A 13,750-nucleotide genomic window follows, 5' to 3' on the forward strand; every position below is an offset into this window, starting at 1 on the left:
CATAATCCAAAGTCAACCCCAATGATTTTAGTTATGTGGTGGCCAATGTTTATCATGTTAGACAATATATTAAGCCCCTCATTCTGAATTTATGTATTTATCTATTAGTTCCCTGCTATGGAAGCTGGGGAAATTAGCACACATTCTCCCCTTCTAATTTGTGTAAGTTTGATCATTTTTATCAAACTATATATGATATTATCTATTTTTAATAAAGAGTATGACATGTAATATAGTACATGTATTATATGGTATAATTATAGTATATATAATTACACTATTTCTTTAGTATAATAGAAGTATATTCAGTATCTTTCCATTAAGATTTAGAAGATTAATATTCTGACTCTAAGGTGATCACAAAGTGGAAATATTATTCAACTACAGAGGTAAATAGTGTGACTGGACCATGGAAAAGGAAATGAAATTCTCTCTGGAACCTTCCGAGTCCCTGGATAATGGCCTCCCCCCGCCCCGACTCCCCTCCCCTGGGTCAACCAGGCCCCCACACACGTTGTGCAGACGTCCTCTCCTCCCCCTGCTGTGTTGCTGGAACACCACCTCTAGGTCACTGACGGGCAGGAAGCACACGCTGAGTTCTTACGTGTCCAAAACGCACTTTGTTTTGTCTTCAGACTTGACTTAAGTTCAGAGCCCACGTTCAAAGCCTGTTTCTCTTAGATCTTGAAGACGTTGCTGCGCTGCCTCGTTTCCAGTCTTGCAGCAAAAATTTATGGAAACACTTCATCTTCTTCGCTTTTGAAAGTCCTGAAATTCACCACCACGTGTGGAGGCTTGTGGTTTACTTGCTCCCTCCTTTTTTTTCATTACCCTCGGCCCCTGGGAGCCTTTAAATCTGGAGTCACTGTCTTCCTGCAGCTCAGGGAAACTTTCGTCTCATTGTTTCTTTATTTATTCTGCTCAAATGCCTCTATTTTGTTCTTCTGGAACTTCCCCCGCCCAGCACAGAGCCTGGCACATAGTAGGTGTGCAGTAAGCGATGATTGAATTTGTTACTTGGGACCTGGATTCAAATTGGATCCCTGTTTCCAGCTTGCTGCACGGATTCAGGCAGTTTTTATTGTTTGAGCAGTACGAAATCAGGCCTCATGATGCTTCCACTCTGCCAGTCTTTTACTCTGTGCTATGGACGTGAGTCCCCTGCTCCTGGGACAGGGGAGAGTGTAAGGTGTGAGAAGTGCCCCTCCCAGTCATTCTTAAATGGGACTCCTTTCCTCTTCACCCCACTCCACCCATCTTCCCTATTCCCTGCACTTGCCCAGCTCACATGCACACACAGCTCACATTTACACACAGCTCACATGTACACTCAGCTCACATGCACACACAGCTCATATGCATGCAGCACACACAGGTCACATGCACACACAGCTCATATGCGCACACAGCTCACATGCACATATAGCTTACATGCACACAGCACACACAGCTCACGTGCATACACAGCTCACATGCACACACAGCTCCTGTTAGTGAGATGACTCCTGACCATGACAAGTGTCTCATTCAGTGGCAGAAACAGCAGGTGCTCTGACCTCAGCCAGCCAGGCCCTAAAAAGAGAGGACCAGCCCTGACCAGTTTGGCTCAGTGGATAGAGCATCGGCCTGCAGACTCAAGGGTCCCAGGTTCGATTCCAGTCAAGGGCATGTACCTTGGTTGCGGGCACATCCCCAGTAGGGAGTGTGCAAGAGGCAGCTGAATCGATGTTTCTCTGTCATCGATGTTTCTAACTCTATATCACTCTCCTTCTCCCTTCCTCTCTGTAAAAAAAATCAATAAAATATATTAAAAAAAAAAAGAGAGAGGACCAGAAAGGCCTGCCCAAAGCAGGCACCTGCCCCTGCCATAGGCCTCCTTGTGCCCTTGAGGTGGCAGCTTGGGTGAGAATTCCCATTTACTTCTCCTTTCCACCCGAGACTGGCTCCTGTGCCACACCCCTGCCTGCCCAGACACACCTGCTCTGAAAGAACCCCACCCCTCTTCCCCAAGGGCCAGACACTGAAGGTCCAGATTACCAAGTGCTCAGATCCCAGAGGACCGTTCTGTTCTGAGGCAGAGCATCCTAATTGGGCCCTGAGGGCCAGAGTCCACTGGGCAAAATTGTCTTCTCCTTTTTTCCACCCCTGGTCCTTGCTCTACTGTGAGAAGTGGGGTCCATCTCACCGGAGAAAGAAGAGGGAAAGTGGAGGGACAGTCTTGAATTTCAGGTCCACAAAAATTCGGCATTGAATGCTGGACCTTCTTTCCACTGAGACCACAATGATAGGAGATGAGCTTTCATCGCAAAAAGCAGCATGAACATTTGATGCGAGCTATACTGTTCAGATAGGCTGCTGGGAGTCGAAGATTTTGCTGCTAAAATGACGCATCTCCTGGGGCCTGCGTACAGAAGGGGCCCGAGTGTGACTAACGGTTCCCCTGTTAGAAGCCAGAGAACCGCAGACCCTTCCCAAAGCTGGAGGTGGATGGGGATGGGCTTGGCAGGAGACAGCCAGGAGCCGGGGGGGAGGAGGGACACAGCTCTGGTCCCCGCATTTCTGTTTCCTTGTCGCCTGCTTTGGGGGCTGTGGGTACTACTAATCCACTGCAGGCTGTGATGGTTCCGTCCCTCGTCCCTCTTCAGATGGCTGCCTGGCACCTCTCTGGCTAAGAGAGGAAGGAGAAGACCCCGCCATGAAGGAAAGCGGACTCAGGGAGATATGACAAAAGATGGGGTGCCCCTAAGGATAAGGTCCCCCAGCTTGAGAAAACCAACCCTGCTCTGATACACAGGCTTCCAAGGACAGAGTCCAGTGGCCTGGCCTGTGAGTCCTGGGCAAGTTTCCCCAGAACAGGGACTTCTTTGCAGCTGTGGGTGGTCCCTGAGAATCCATGGGTGGCCCAGCAGAGACAGTCCCGGAGCATGGGCTGAGTGCACGCTCCCTTCCACCCCACCCGACCTGGGCGGCAGCAGGGCCCCTCGGTCCAGCTGACAGGAGGAGACCCTGACGGCACCCCAGTCGGTGTGGGTCAGAGCCCTGGCCCAGAGCTGCCGAGTGTGGGCAGGGCTTAGGCAGCCCCACTCTCGAAGCATCAGTTCCCAGAGTGGTCCTCCCGAAGCTTAGAACAGGCGAGCAGGGCCCAGTCACACATGCCTTTTAGACACAGTCTTCAGCCACGTATCTCCGTCATCTCATATTTGCTCTTTAATTTTCTTTCCCTTCATAATTGAGCCCGCAGTCCAGCGAGTCTACTATTGAGATTCAAGATTTGCCTCTTTCAGCTCAATGTTCCCACCTTGGTCTCAGGGGTGTTGTGCAGACGAGACCCACTTTCTTATCTCCCGGATCAGTTCTTTCAGTTTTCCATCTTCCACTCATTTGGGAAAGCTGCAATAAAATATTTAAATAAATTTGCATATACACTGCTGTTCAAATATGACAGGATGGCAGAAACGGACTGGTGCTGTTTAAGCAGGTCCCCTCCGCCCAAAGGCATAGAGTGTGTTCATTAACTGATGTACAAAAGCCCACATTTGGCTCTGGGAGACATTAAGGCAATGTCAGTATAATTCCTGAAAATTTGGGGCATGTGAAAGTGCAAGGACAGCCTGTCCTGGGTGGCCCAGCTCAAAGCCAGCTGTTGTTTCCACAGTCAGCCTTGCCTTTTACTTCTCCACTTTCTAAGGGTCTCCTTCCTTCTCTGGTGGTTGCTCCCTCTACCCTGAGATTTCTAGGTCAACTTCAAACTCTGAAATCAGACTGGGTCACATCCAGAAGCTCTCTCAACCTGTCTAAGCCCAAGTTTTCATGCCCATGAGTAGGGACAGTCACCATCATTACACTATATAGTTGTTGAGAAAAACAAAATTATCTATGAAGCGTAGAGTAATGCCTTGGTGCATGGTGAGGACTCAATAAATAGCAGTGCTTATCAATTCCAGATTACCATCTCACCCCTGTCAATATTTGCTCACTCTCACTCAGGTGCAAATGACTGCAGGGATTTAAAGTGATCCTTCCCAAATTTGATTGATTGTTTTCCATTTTAACAGTAAACTAAAGACATTAAATTGTCCCTGTGTATATATTCAGGCTCCACGAGGAGGCCTGCCTTGTGAAATCACATACACACCCCCACTCCCACCACCACCCACCACCCCCAAGAAGGAAAGAGAAGGAAAAGCCTTCTGTCTGCTGGGGACAAAGACATGGGTGGGAAGCGATTTTCCATAATGTAGAAACACACATTGAGCTCGCTCTCGCCATCGCACCCTGCTCTGTCCCCTGGCCAGGCTCCCAGTGCGTGGTGGTCCCGGAGTGGAAAGTGAAGGCAGGCTTCACGGAAGAGGGTCTGAGGAAGGAAAGGGCACGTAGTGTAAATCAGAAGGCATTGCTGGCAGATGAGGGGGACCACAAGGCATGGAGGAGACACTTCTCAGAAGGTGGCAGAGGGCATGACTGCTCAGTCGGGGTTTGAGTGGCAGTGCCCAGGAATGGGCTCGCTGCCCAGCGCCGCTTCCTGTCCCATGCATCCTTCCTTCCCTGGGGCTGGTCAGGACCGCATTCCAAACAGCACTAAGGACTCAGATGAGGAGCCCAATGGGCACCTTTTCCTGCCTCCACTGACCTCGCTGCTGCCCACTCCACCTGGCCCCTCCCTTTTCTCGTGAGCTCACCTGGAGCACTACAGAGGCCCCCGGGAAGGATGCACTGGCTGGGTAAGGAAGCATCAGGGTTGAGTGGCTTTTTGCTGATAAACTGAACCTTGAGGGCCACTTGCTTCCACCACCCTGACTCCTGAACTTTTTCTTTTCTAGAAGAATTTTAAAAAATGGAGCCGGGTATCATCCAGCCAGAGGACAGGTACAGTGTTTCAGAGGGAGAAGAGGCCTGGCTGACCCTCGTAGGACCCTCTGCTTCCAGGAGAATCTGAGAGCGTTGCAAGTGACAGACTGGTCAGGTGTCAGGGCTCCTTCCCTCTGTGGACCCCTCAACCCCAGCCAGTTCTGCTGCCCAAGACCCTCCCTGCCCACCCCCTCCAAGGCCCCTCCCTGCTCCTGTCTCCTTCCCGCCCCATCGCCCAGGGAGCGCCATCTCCCAGCATGCCTGCTTTGGGAAGAGAAGGATTTGTGAAAGGAAGATGGGCCCTAGCTGGTTTGGCTCAGTGGATTGAACGTTGGTCTGCAGACTGAAGGGTCCCAGGTTCAATTGCAGTTAAGGGAATATGCCCAGGTTGCAGGCTTGATCCCAGGTGGGGGACCTGCAGGAGGCAGCCAATCAATGTTTCTCTCTCTCTCTTTCCTCTCTGAAATTAATAAAAATATATTTTAAAAAAGAAAGGAAGGAAGGCAGTGGGTAGCGGGGAGGAGGCTGCCTCCCTGCCCCTCCACCTGGGTCCCAGCACCAGGGCTATGGGTCGCCTGAGCTGTGAGCCTCAGGGGCCGGCTGTGTTGTTTACTCAGCTCGGCTCCTGAGCAGCGTCTGCTGTCAGCTCCCGACAAATAATAAACCTGGGAATCGAGTTTGTCGAGGGGGATTTCAGTCCCTGGATTCATTTTTAGATTTGTTTCTCTCTGTATGTGCAGACAGCAAGCACGTGATGGTGTCTTGGGGGAGCAGGCAGGGCTCCCAGGGGCCCAGCAATCCACCCTATGTGCCCCTACTGAGTGCTGGAGGCTCTCCTCTGCTTCCTGACCACCAGGGCAGCCTGGGGGCTTGAAAGAAAAGAAAAATAATTGAATAAAAGGCCTCAAGCTTTCTCCTTTCCTGCCCCTCCCACCTCTCCCACTCATGCTATTTAGATAGAGAGGAAGGGGCAGGGGATGGAAAATGAGGCAGGACCCCACTCTGGGTCTGGGAGTTGCCTGAGTGATGGACGGGGAGAGCCTGGGCAGCATACAGGGAGAGGGACTGACAGGCAACTCCTGTGGATTCCACCCCAGGGTAGCTGGAGGCCTCCCGACCCCATTCCTGGGCCACAGTATCAAGGGGAGGGATCCCTAGGGAGGGAAAGGGGGTCTAAGTGGACATCCTGGCAAGTGTGAATCTAGGACCAGACTAGCGATGCCCCCCCCCGGGAAGCACCCACTTTTCAGCAGGTTGGAGGTGACCATTGGGGTCCTGGCTGCCTCCTCCTGTGAAGTGAGGCAGGGAAGGTGCTGGCCTCTTCTCCGTGAGGAGGATGCAGGGCCACGCTTCCCCTTGCAGCTCCATGCTTCTCTCACTTCTGGGTTTCTGTTTGTTTTATTTTGTTTAAAGGAACCAAAAGGGGAAGAATTGCCAGTTGTAAAGTGCTGAAGGAGGAGATGAGAATCTTCTTCAGGTGCTCAGAGCTCAGGGGAGAGTAATGGGAAGTCTTGCCGGCTCTTAGGGGACTGATTTTCAGATCAAGCAGAAGCAGCTGGATGAAAGGAATTATTGTTAAGCTCCTCAGTAGGAAGATCTAATGGACTATTGCCGCTATCAGGAGGAATTAAATTGCTGTTTCAGTTTGTAAAATATATCAGTGGCTTTTTGAAGCCAGAAAAAGGTGTGACAACCAAGGCAGGAGTGGGGGAGGGGGGGGTGTCCTGCCACTCCCTGGTCCCCGTGTGGGAGGCAGAGCAGGCGGCAGAGGGCTGGGCAGAGCAAGGTTCTTCTCCTTTCTCACTCCTGTCTGCTTTTTTTTTTTTTTTTTTTTAATATATATTTATTGAGTTTAGAAAGGACGGGAGAGAGCGCGATAGAAACATCAATGATGAGAGTGAATTGCTCAAACCTGCCACTGGGGCATGAGCCCTGACTGGGAATCGAACTGTGACCTCCTGGGTCATAGGTTGGCGCTCAACCACTGAGCCATGCCAGGGGGCTCCCATCTGCTTTTTGAAGGCAGGTTGAAAATTAGCTAAACCAGGGAGTAAAGGAGGATGAGCTGCAGCCCTGGACTCTGGGCCTGCCATGCGGGAACCCCGCGAATCAGGCAGGACGGGAAGCAACAGGGCGAGGTGGGGGCTCCTCTCAGGGACCTGGTCATGGATGAGGGTGGTGGGTCTGTGACTGCCATTCCCACTCTGTAGTCAGATCCTCTGCCTGTGTGACCACTAAGCCCCTAAACTGTGGGCACAGAGGGATGGGGGGACAAAAGCCCCCCTGGGTCTCTCCAGCCAAGCTTTTGCTCTAGGCTGGGTCAGTGAGGGCACAGATGACCTGTTGACGCAGCCACACAGGGGCCTTTTGTTATTCCAGATAAAGGGCAAACAGCCAAATGGCCCCAGGGGCGGGGCAAGGCGAGGAGAGGCCGCCTTTGGAAGGAGGGCCACAGGCCATGGGAGGAGCCACACTCCTGGGATGGGAGCAGGAGGGTCTGAGTTTTGTGGTTTCACAGAGGCCGAGAACCACTTCCAGACCATTCACTCCACGAGGCAGGTAAGGGCCGAAGGAAGGGAAAGACGGGGGGAGAGATTGTCACATCTCCAGTTAGAAGCCCAGTCCTAATCCAAGCTCCTGCTGGTTCAGCTCTGTCCCCACTCTGTTCCCTGGAGACCAGCATCATCATAATAGGGCATGACCTGGCGCCACCTCCCAAGCAGCCTTCCCAGAAAGGTAGCAGATGACAATTCATCCTGAGAGCTGTGGTGGCCAAAGGGCCCGAGTTGCCCTCTGCCTTGGTTGTCATCTCTGCCTCTGGCAGGAGTTTGAACAGAATTATTTCCCACGAGAGTTCCAAGCAGGAACCGGAAGGGCACCAGGGGAGTGGCCCTCCTGGCTGGGGCATCCTGCAAGGACTTGGGCTCTTTAGCCAGCCAGCCTTTAGGACATGTAATCAGCCAGGGGACCTGACCCTGAGTGCAAATGCTGCTCGCTCCTCCCACCCGTCCTCCCTTCAGTAACAGACACGCTGCCCCCTGGCTCCCACACCACCCTCTGCGCCTACTTATCAGACTAGAGAACTCCCATTGGCCCAGCACCCCAACATTAGAAAGATGGGGAAGCAGCCTCTGCTAGGCCACTGCAGTCTGTCACCTCAGGCCCTGAGCTCTGAGCACCTGGGTGAAAAGCCACAGGTCAGTGTTCCACGTGCTGTGAGGGGCGGGCTCCTAGGGAGCTGACCCCTTTCCCATCATTCCTCAAGGGCCCTTCCCTTGTCCATCATTTTGAAACATTTTAACCAGACCTCCTCACATTTGAAAGCTTCCTGGCCCACCCTCTTCACCATCCCCCACTGGTCTCACCTGTCACTGCCCAGGGCAGACTCCACGCGCCCACACGCCCACCCACATGCAGGGACCCCAGAGTTCCGTTCAGCGTGTGATCCTGGCCCTTACCAGGTTTTTCGGAGAGACCTGGGTGGGTGTATGTCTGTGTGTGTGTGCATGTGCTTGTGTTTCTTTAGATAAATCCACAGTCACATGAAATCAGTGACAGGTTGACACCGTTATTTCAAGATTCATCGCTCTGAGTTGCCAGCATAGGAGGCCTAGCCAACTCCTTCCCACCAACAACACTTTTTTTCCAGGCATAATTTATAGCCAGGGGGGTGAATTTGTTTCCAAAAGATGAATATCACACTATCAGCAACAGCTGTCTCTCATTTTTATTTGTTTTTAAATTTGACTCAAAGTCCAATTCTCTACACACATCCAAAGCTGTAAATCCTTAAGGCGACTGATTACACGATTTAGTAAACAGGTTACATTATATAATGCAATTAAAGTGGGCTCCGCGGCGCCACCTACAGGCCGCCCATGGGAAGGGCCTGTGCCTGAGACCAGCATTCTGGACCAAGCTCTCTAGGCTGAAGGAAAAATAAACCGACTGCGCCAGGTTGAGGCAGTTACTCCTGAGGGAGAAGTTGAAGCCAGCCTGGTTACTAATGCAGCCTTTTGGTCCCTCCTGCTGAGTTCATTGTGTTATTTCAGCCTCCTGCAAATCTGTCTAGACGTCAGAACCCAGCCTCGGGGTGGGGTTGGGGGAGTGGGGGAGCGGTGGTACCCACCTGGGGGCTGAGAGGGCTCCAGCTCTCCTGCCTCAGGGGCCTCCGTCCCTCACTCTCAAGCTGCAACCCAACAGTCTCCCATTCCATTCAGCTAAGCCTGCGTTTGGGGCTGCTCTGCTCGTGGGCAAAGACTTCCAGAACATTCTGGTGAGATCCCTCACTTTGCAGTCCGAGAGGGAAAGTGACTTGTACAAGCCACAAGGAAGTGGGGGAGCTGGGTGTGGATGCAGACATTCTGACCCTAAGCACAGGCCCAGATCACGGGAGTTCACAGGTGAGGAAACTGAGGCCCAGACGGGGAACAGACAGGGAATGGGACTTGTACAACCTCTCCATGTGGCGAGGGAAGGAAAATAATGAAAACACTGCTGGTGGGTCGGAGGGCAGAAGAGAAGGGCTTTTCAGTGCCTCCTAGTGCCGTGCTGGGCGGGAAGGTAAGAAAGGAGTGAGGGAGAGAGAAAGAGAAGGGAGGGAGGGAAGGGAGGCAGGAACAGAGGGAGGGAGGGGAAGCAGGAATAGAGGGAGGGAGGGAAGTCAGGTGGCCCAGGCCCAGTGTTCCCTGCCCCATCCCTTTGCCCTAAACTATATTCTTCAGATGAATTGGACTCCAGGGCCTCAAGGATGCTAGCTTTTCCAATGAGTTTGGTAAGAATGAGTCACATCTGAGAGGAGAGAGGACTTACTTCTCTTTGGGAATAAGAAACTGGACCAGCGGGGGGTGGAGGGGTGGAGAGTGGATGAAGAAAACACTTTCAGAGTCTGAGAGGGTGGCAGTACCCCCAACTTGTCCTTGTGCCCCGTCGTCAGTCTGGGGCCACGGGGTGGGACAGTGGAGAGCCGAAGGGAAGTGGTCCCTTCCTTCCATCTCCACTGTAGCAGGATGCTCCGTCCCAGCTAGGGTCCCAGCTAGGACAGATGCCGCAGGGGCCAGCTGGCCAGCGAGTTCCCAATTAGGCTTTCTCATCCTTCAGGCCCTGAGCCCCCAACCCCAGCACCCCGGCCCAATTACTGGGCAGCATTAACCCCTTGGTGCCCCAGGCCGTTAATGGAATGTTAATTGGTCTAATAGGTTTCATGTCAACAAGTCCTAATGAGCTCCTTCCTAACGAGCTGGGTCTTTTTGTTTCTAAGCCTGTTTGTCAACACGCTGGGGTTTGGGCTCCTGGCTAAGGGCCTCCCCCGCAGGGCTGGGGGAGCTAGAGAGTTGGGGAGGCAGAGAGCTGCCCATGTCTACCTCCTAAAGGGGTGTCCTTCCACGCCCCTCGCCCACCCAGCCCAGACACACTGCCTCACTAGGTCCTGGGTTTTTGGAAAATGGCATTTGTAGCTCTTTTTGATGATAATATCAGTGACATGAATTATTTCTTCTTGGATATCACGTGGGGTCGAGTGCCGCATTAGGCTTCCCCCCTCCTAGCTGTCACGTAATAAAGGTTCTCAGCATTAGAAGCAATCTCCCGGCGCCAGCCTCTCCTCGGTAGGACGTTGCCCTGTGGGGAATTGTTCCTGGTGTGTCCTCCATCTGCAGTCTTGGCCCTGCTCCCTCGAGTGCCCTGGTGTTTGGTAACAGCGCTGGGGCCTCTGGACAGGGCGCGTGGCTCTACCAGCCCAACAAAAGCTCAGAAGCCAGGGCTGGGCGGCTGCCGCTCAGGCCTGCTGCTCCCCTTCCCCCTCCCAGAGGGTGGGTTCCCCAGAGGGCTCGACATCCAGAGGTTGCCCAAGGAGCTCCCACACCCCAGCTGGCACAAAAAGGCAGGTCTCTACATCCCTCTCCAGGTGGTCCCGCTTAGCCCCCTAGCCCCAGGCCTGGCCGGCGGGTTGTCCCAAGGATGGGCAGTGTCTGTGTGGTGGGGGCTTGTGAAGAAGAGAAGGTGGCACCGTCTCCCTCGCTCAGATTACCAGGGCTCTGCGCCTGAGTGAGCAGAGAGGGAAACTTAAGCCCCTGATGAAAAGGCCTTCTGTTCTCTCGCAGGAGAAGCCCAGAGGGCAATGGGGCAGTGGTCTAGTGGCCTGTGGTGACCCCAGAGAGGGGGAGGGGCGGGGCAAAGGCCATCTGCATCCTCGGGACAGTTTTCCTGTGTCCTCCGAGGCAGGGCTGGCTCCTGCTCCACAGTCTGGCAGCCTCTGGACTGGGAAGTCTCCGCTCAGCCTGACAGTGGTTGTTTCTGGGAGCAGATCACTCCTAACCACCCCTCCTGACCCCCAGGCAGGGCAGCCCTCAAGCTGTGTGAATATTTCTAGGAACAGCAACTCTAAAACGACCTGACCTCCCATTCATTGGACAGTAAGCAAAAGAATGCAGATTAAAGGATTCTCTCTTGAGCCCAAATCCTCCTCAATGCAGTTCCTTCGCTTTTCCTTCACTATGACTTTTTCATCCTGGAACTAGTTGCCCCTAAAACTGCCTGTTGAGCTCTCACCCCAGATTCTGCCCCCACACTCCCTCTGCTGGAGGCTACTGGCACTACAGCCCACGGAGGCTCACTTTCTTCCAGCAAAGAAGCATCTGAAATTGGTGTTCCCAGAAGGGCTCTACCTTTGCCTTTGGGACCCACAGACCCATCAAAAGTTACCTCATCTTCCAGAGTTCCAGGAAAGGCTGAGCCTACCCCCCCCCATGTCCATATTTCCTTCATTCTCTCAGGGTCCAAAGAGAGAGCTTCCATACCCTCCAGCACAGCTCCCGCACACAGTTGACATTTAGCAGCATTATTGGAATGAATACCTGGGTTTCCAGTGCTTTCCCACGTGCACTTAAGGTCAAAGCATACCTTCAGAGACAGGTCAGCTAGAACTGATCTTTTCTCTTCCTGAAAAAGAACCAATGCACACACATGCACACACATGCATGCCACATAGCACCCTGGAGACCCTCCTCTTTACTTAGGCAGCTCCAGATCACCCTCAAATTCCCCCAGAATTCAGGCATGGGACATTTTGGGAGACCCTGGGGAGGCGGGGCTCGGGGAGAGGAGGAGAAGGGAAGGATGTCTGAGGGTTGTGCTCACAAACACCTTTGGCCTTCAGCACCCTCCACCTGGGAGGACAGGGCCTGCACCCCGCAGAGGTTCCTTGCCCCACGGTGACATGCCGGTGGTTTCTAGCTCTAAATATTTCAGGGCATCTACTGAGCCACACAGCTCTCTGGGCATCCTGTTACCCTGGGGTGGCACTGCCCAGCCAGGCTGTCTCCCCTTACGGCAGCAGCTCTGGTTCAAGAAGAAACCTTGAGGCCCAGTGGAGGCAGCTTGCTTGTCATTGTGGGGTGGGGGTCAGGGACACAGTAGAGCAGATCAGGAACTGGGAATCTGGAGACTTGAATCCCATTCCTGTTTGCTAACACACAGCCCCCTAACACACACAACTCATTCCTCTTGGCCTCCATCTTCTCGGCTATAAGAAGGGGCGGGGGGGGGGGGGGTGGCCATTGGGCTCTGACTCTGTGTTGAACGAAGTCCAAGGAAAGTCTCCCTTCGTAGAATGGGCAGGCACCTCTGTAAGCCCATCAGCGCGCGCACGCACACACACACACACACACACACACACACACACACACACCTAGAAAAACCCACAGGTGATAGGCGTCCTCCCCACCCCCTGCTTTCTCCACCCTCCTGTCTAAGGGGACCAGAGCCCCACGTCCCTTCCCACCACTAGGGGGTGTGGTGAGCACACCAGGGAGCAGGAGCCAGCAGAGAGGTGGGAACTGGAGCTGGAAGGGCAAAGGCCCGAGGCCTCCCTGCCCTGACAGTGCAGGTGGCTGCTCTGAAGGCCTGGGACAGGGAAAGCACCTTGTCTTGTGGGTACCCGAACAGCCCCATTCCCCCTGTGCTGCCACCACCCAAGCCTCTGCCCCCTCTCCTTGCCCTTTCCAAGCTCCAACCCCAGCTGATGCTGAGCTAAGCATGGCTTTTACAAGTTATTTTACATCTGATTTGAATATTGTTTCTTTCAAGTCAAATCTCTCAGCGAGGCCTCTCCTGGGCTTTCATCCCTTGCAGTGTCTGGTCAGTCCAGGTGGCCCAGCCTGAGGAGATGCCCACCTGCTGGTTCCCAGGCTCCCTGTGCTCAGTATTAACGTGTGGCCCCCTTTCTCCTGCCACAGATCCTTGATGTGAATCAATCCCATGATGCAACATGCCTCCCCAGCCCCAGCTCTGACGATGATGGCCACGCAAAATGTCCCTCCCCCACCCTACCAGGACAGTCCACAGGTGAGTGTCCACTAAGTGATGGGAGGGGTGCGTGCCTTCCAGGGGCTGAGGGCAGGGCCTGGTGGGTCTGGGCTCCTCCCTGGCCGGCCTGAGGAGGCCTCTCTGGAGAGAGCCTGGCAAATACTGGAAGGAAGTGATTGCATTTGACAAACACAGGGTTCAGCTCCTATTCACCATTGCCTAGAACACCAGGCCATGGTCCTGTCCCCACCCAACCCTGCCCCCGACTCACAGCAGACATCAGACAAATGCTCCAAACCAGGAATATTTGGTAAACGGAGTCTGCCTTTGAGTGTTTGGGGAAACTTTTAAACTAGGCAGCGGTTCTCAACCTGTGGGTCGCGACCCCTGAAAATACATCCTGCATATCAGATATTTACATGACGATTCATAACAGTAGCAAAATTACAGTTATGAAGTAGCAACGAAAATAATGTTATGGTTGGGGGTCACCACAACATGAGGAACTGTATTAAAGGGTCGCGGCATTAGGAAGGTTGAGAACAACTGAACTAGAGGCTCTTTTAGATCAGCCCCCCATTCATGATCACTGGAGCCC

General features: G+C 53.3%; 1 protein-coding gene across 5 annotated transcripts in view; it reads left to right on the top strand.

The window, feature by feature from the left end:
* The window catches only part of PKNOX2 (PBX/knotted 1 homeobox 2), a 283,014-nt gene that overhangs the window by 190,610 nt on the left and 78,654 nt on the right, over positions 1 to 13,750 (top strand). For all 5 annotated transcript variants that reach the window (XM_070399663.1, XM_070399662.1, XM_070399665.1 and 2 more), the window contains exon 3: positions 13,083 to 13,191. In XM_070399663.1, coding sequence (XP_070255764.1) covers positions 13,105 to 13,191 — 87 coding nt within the window. In that variant the 5' untranslated portion in view covers positions 13,083 to 13,104. The remainder of the gene's footprint in view (positions 1 to 13,082; positions 13,192 to 13,750) is intronic.

This window comes from Myotis yumanensis, unplaced genomic scaffold (genome assembly GCF_028538775.1).
Source record: "Myotis yumanensis isolate MYYU_CA2020_CCGP unplaced genomic scaffold, mMyoYum1.0.hap1 SCAF_19, whole genome shotgun sequence".
In the NCBI taxonomy this organism is placed as follows: Eukaryota; Metazoa; Chordata; class Mammalia; order Chiroptera; family Vespertilionidae; genus Myotis; species Myotis yumanensis.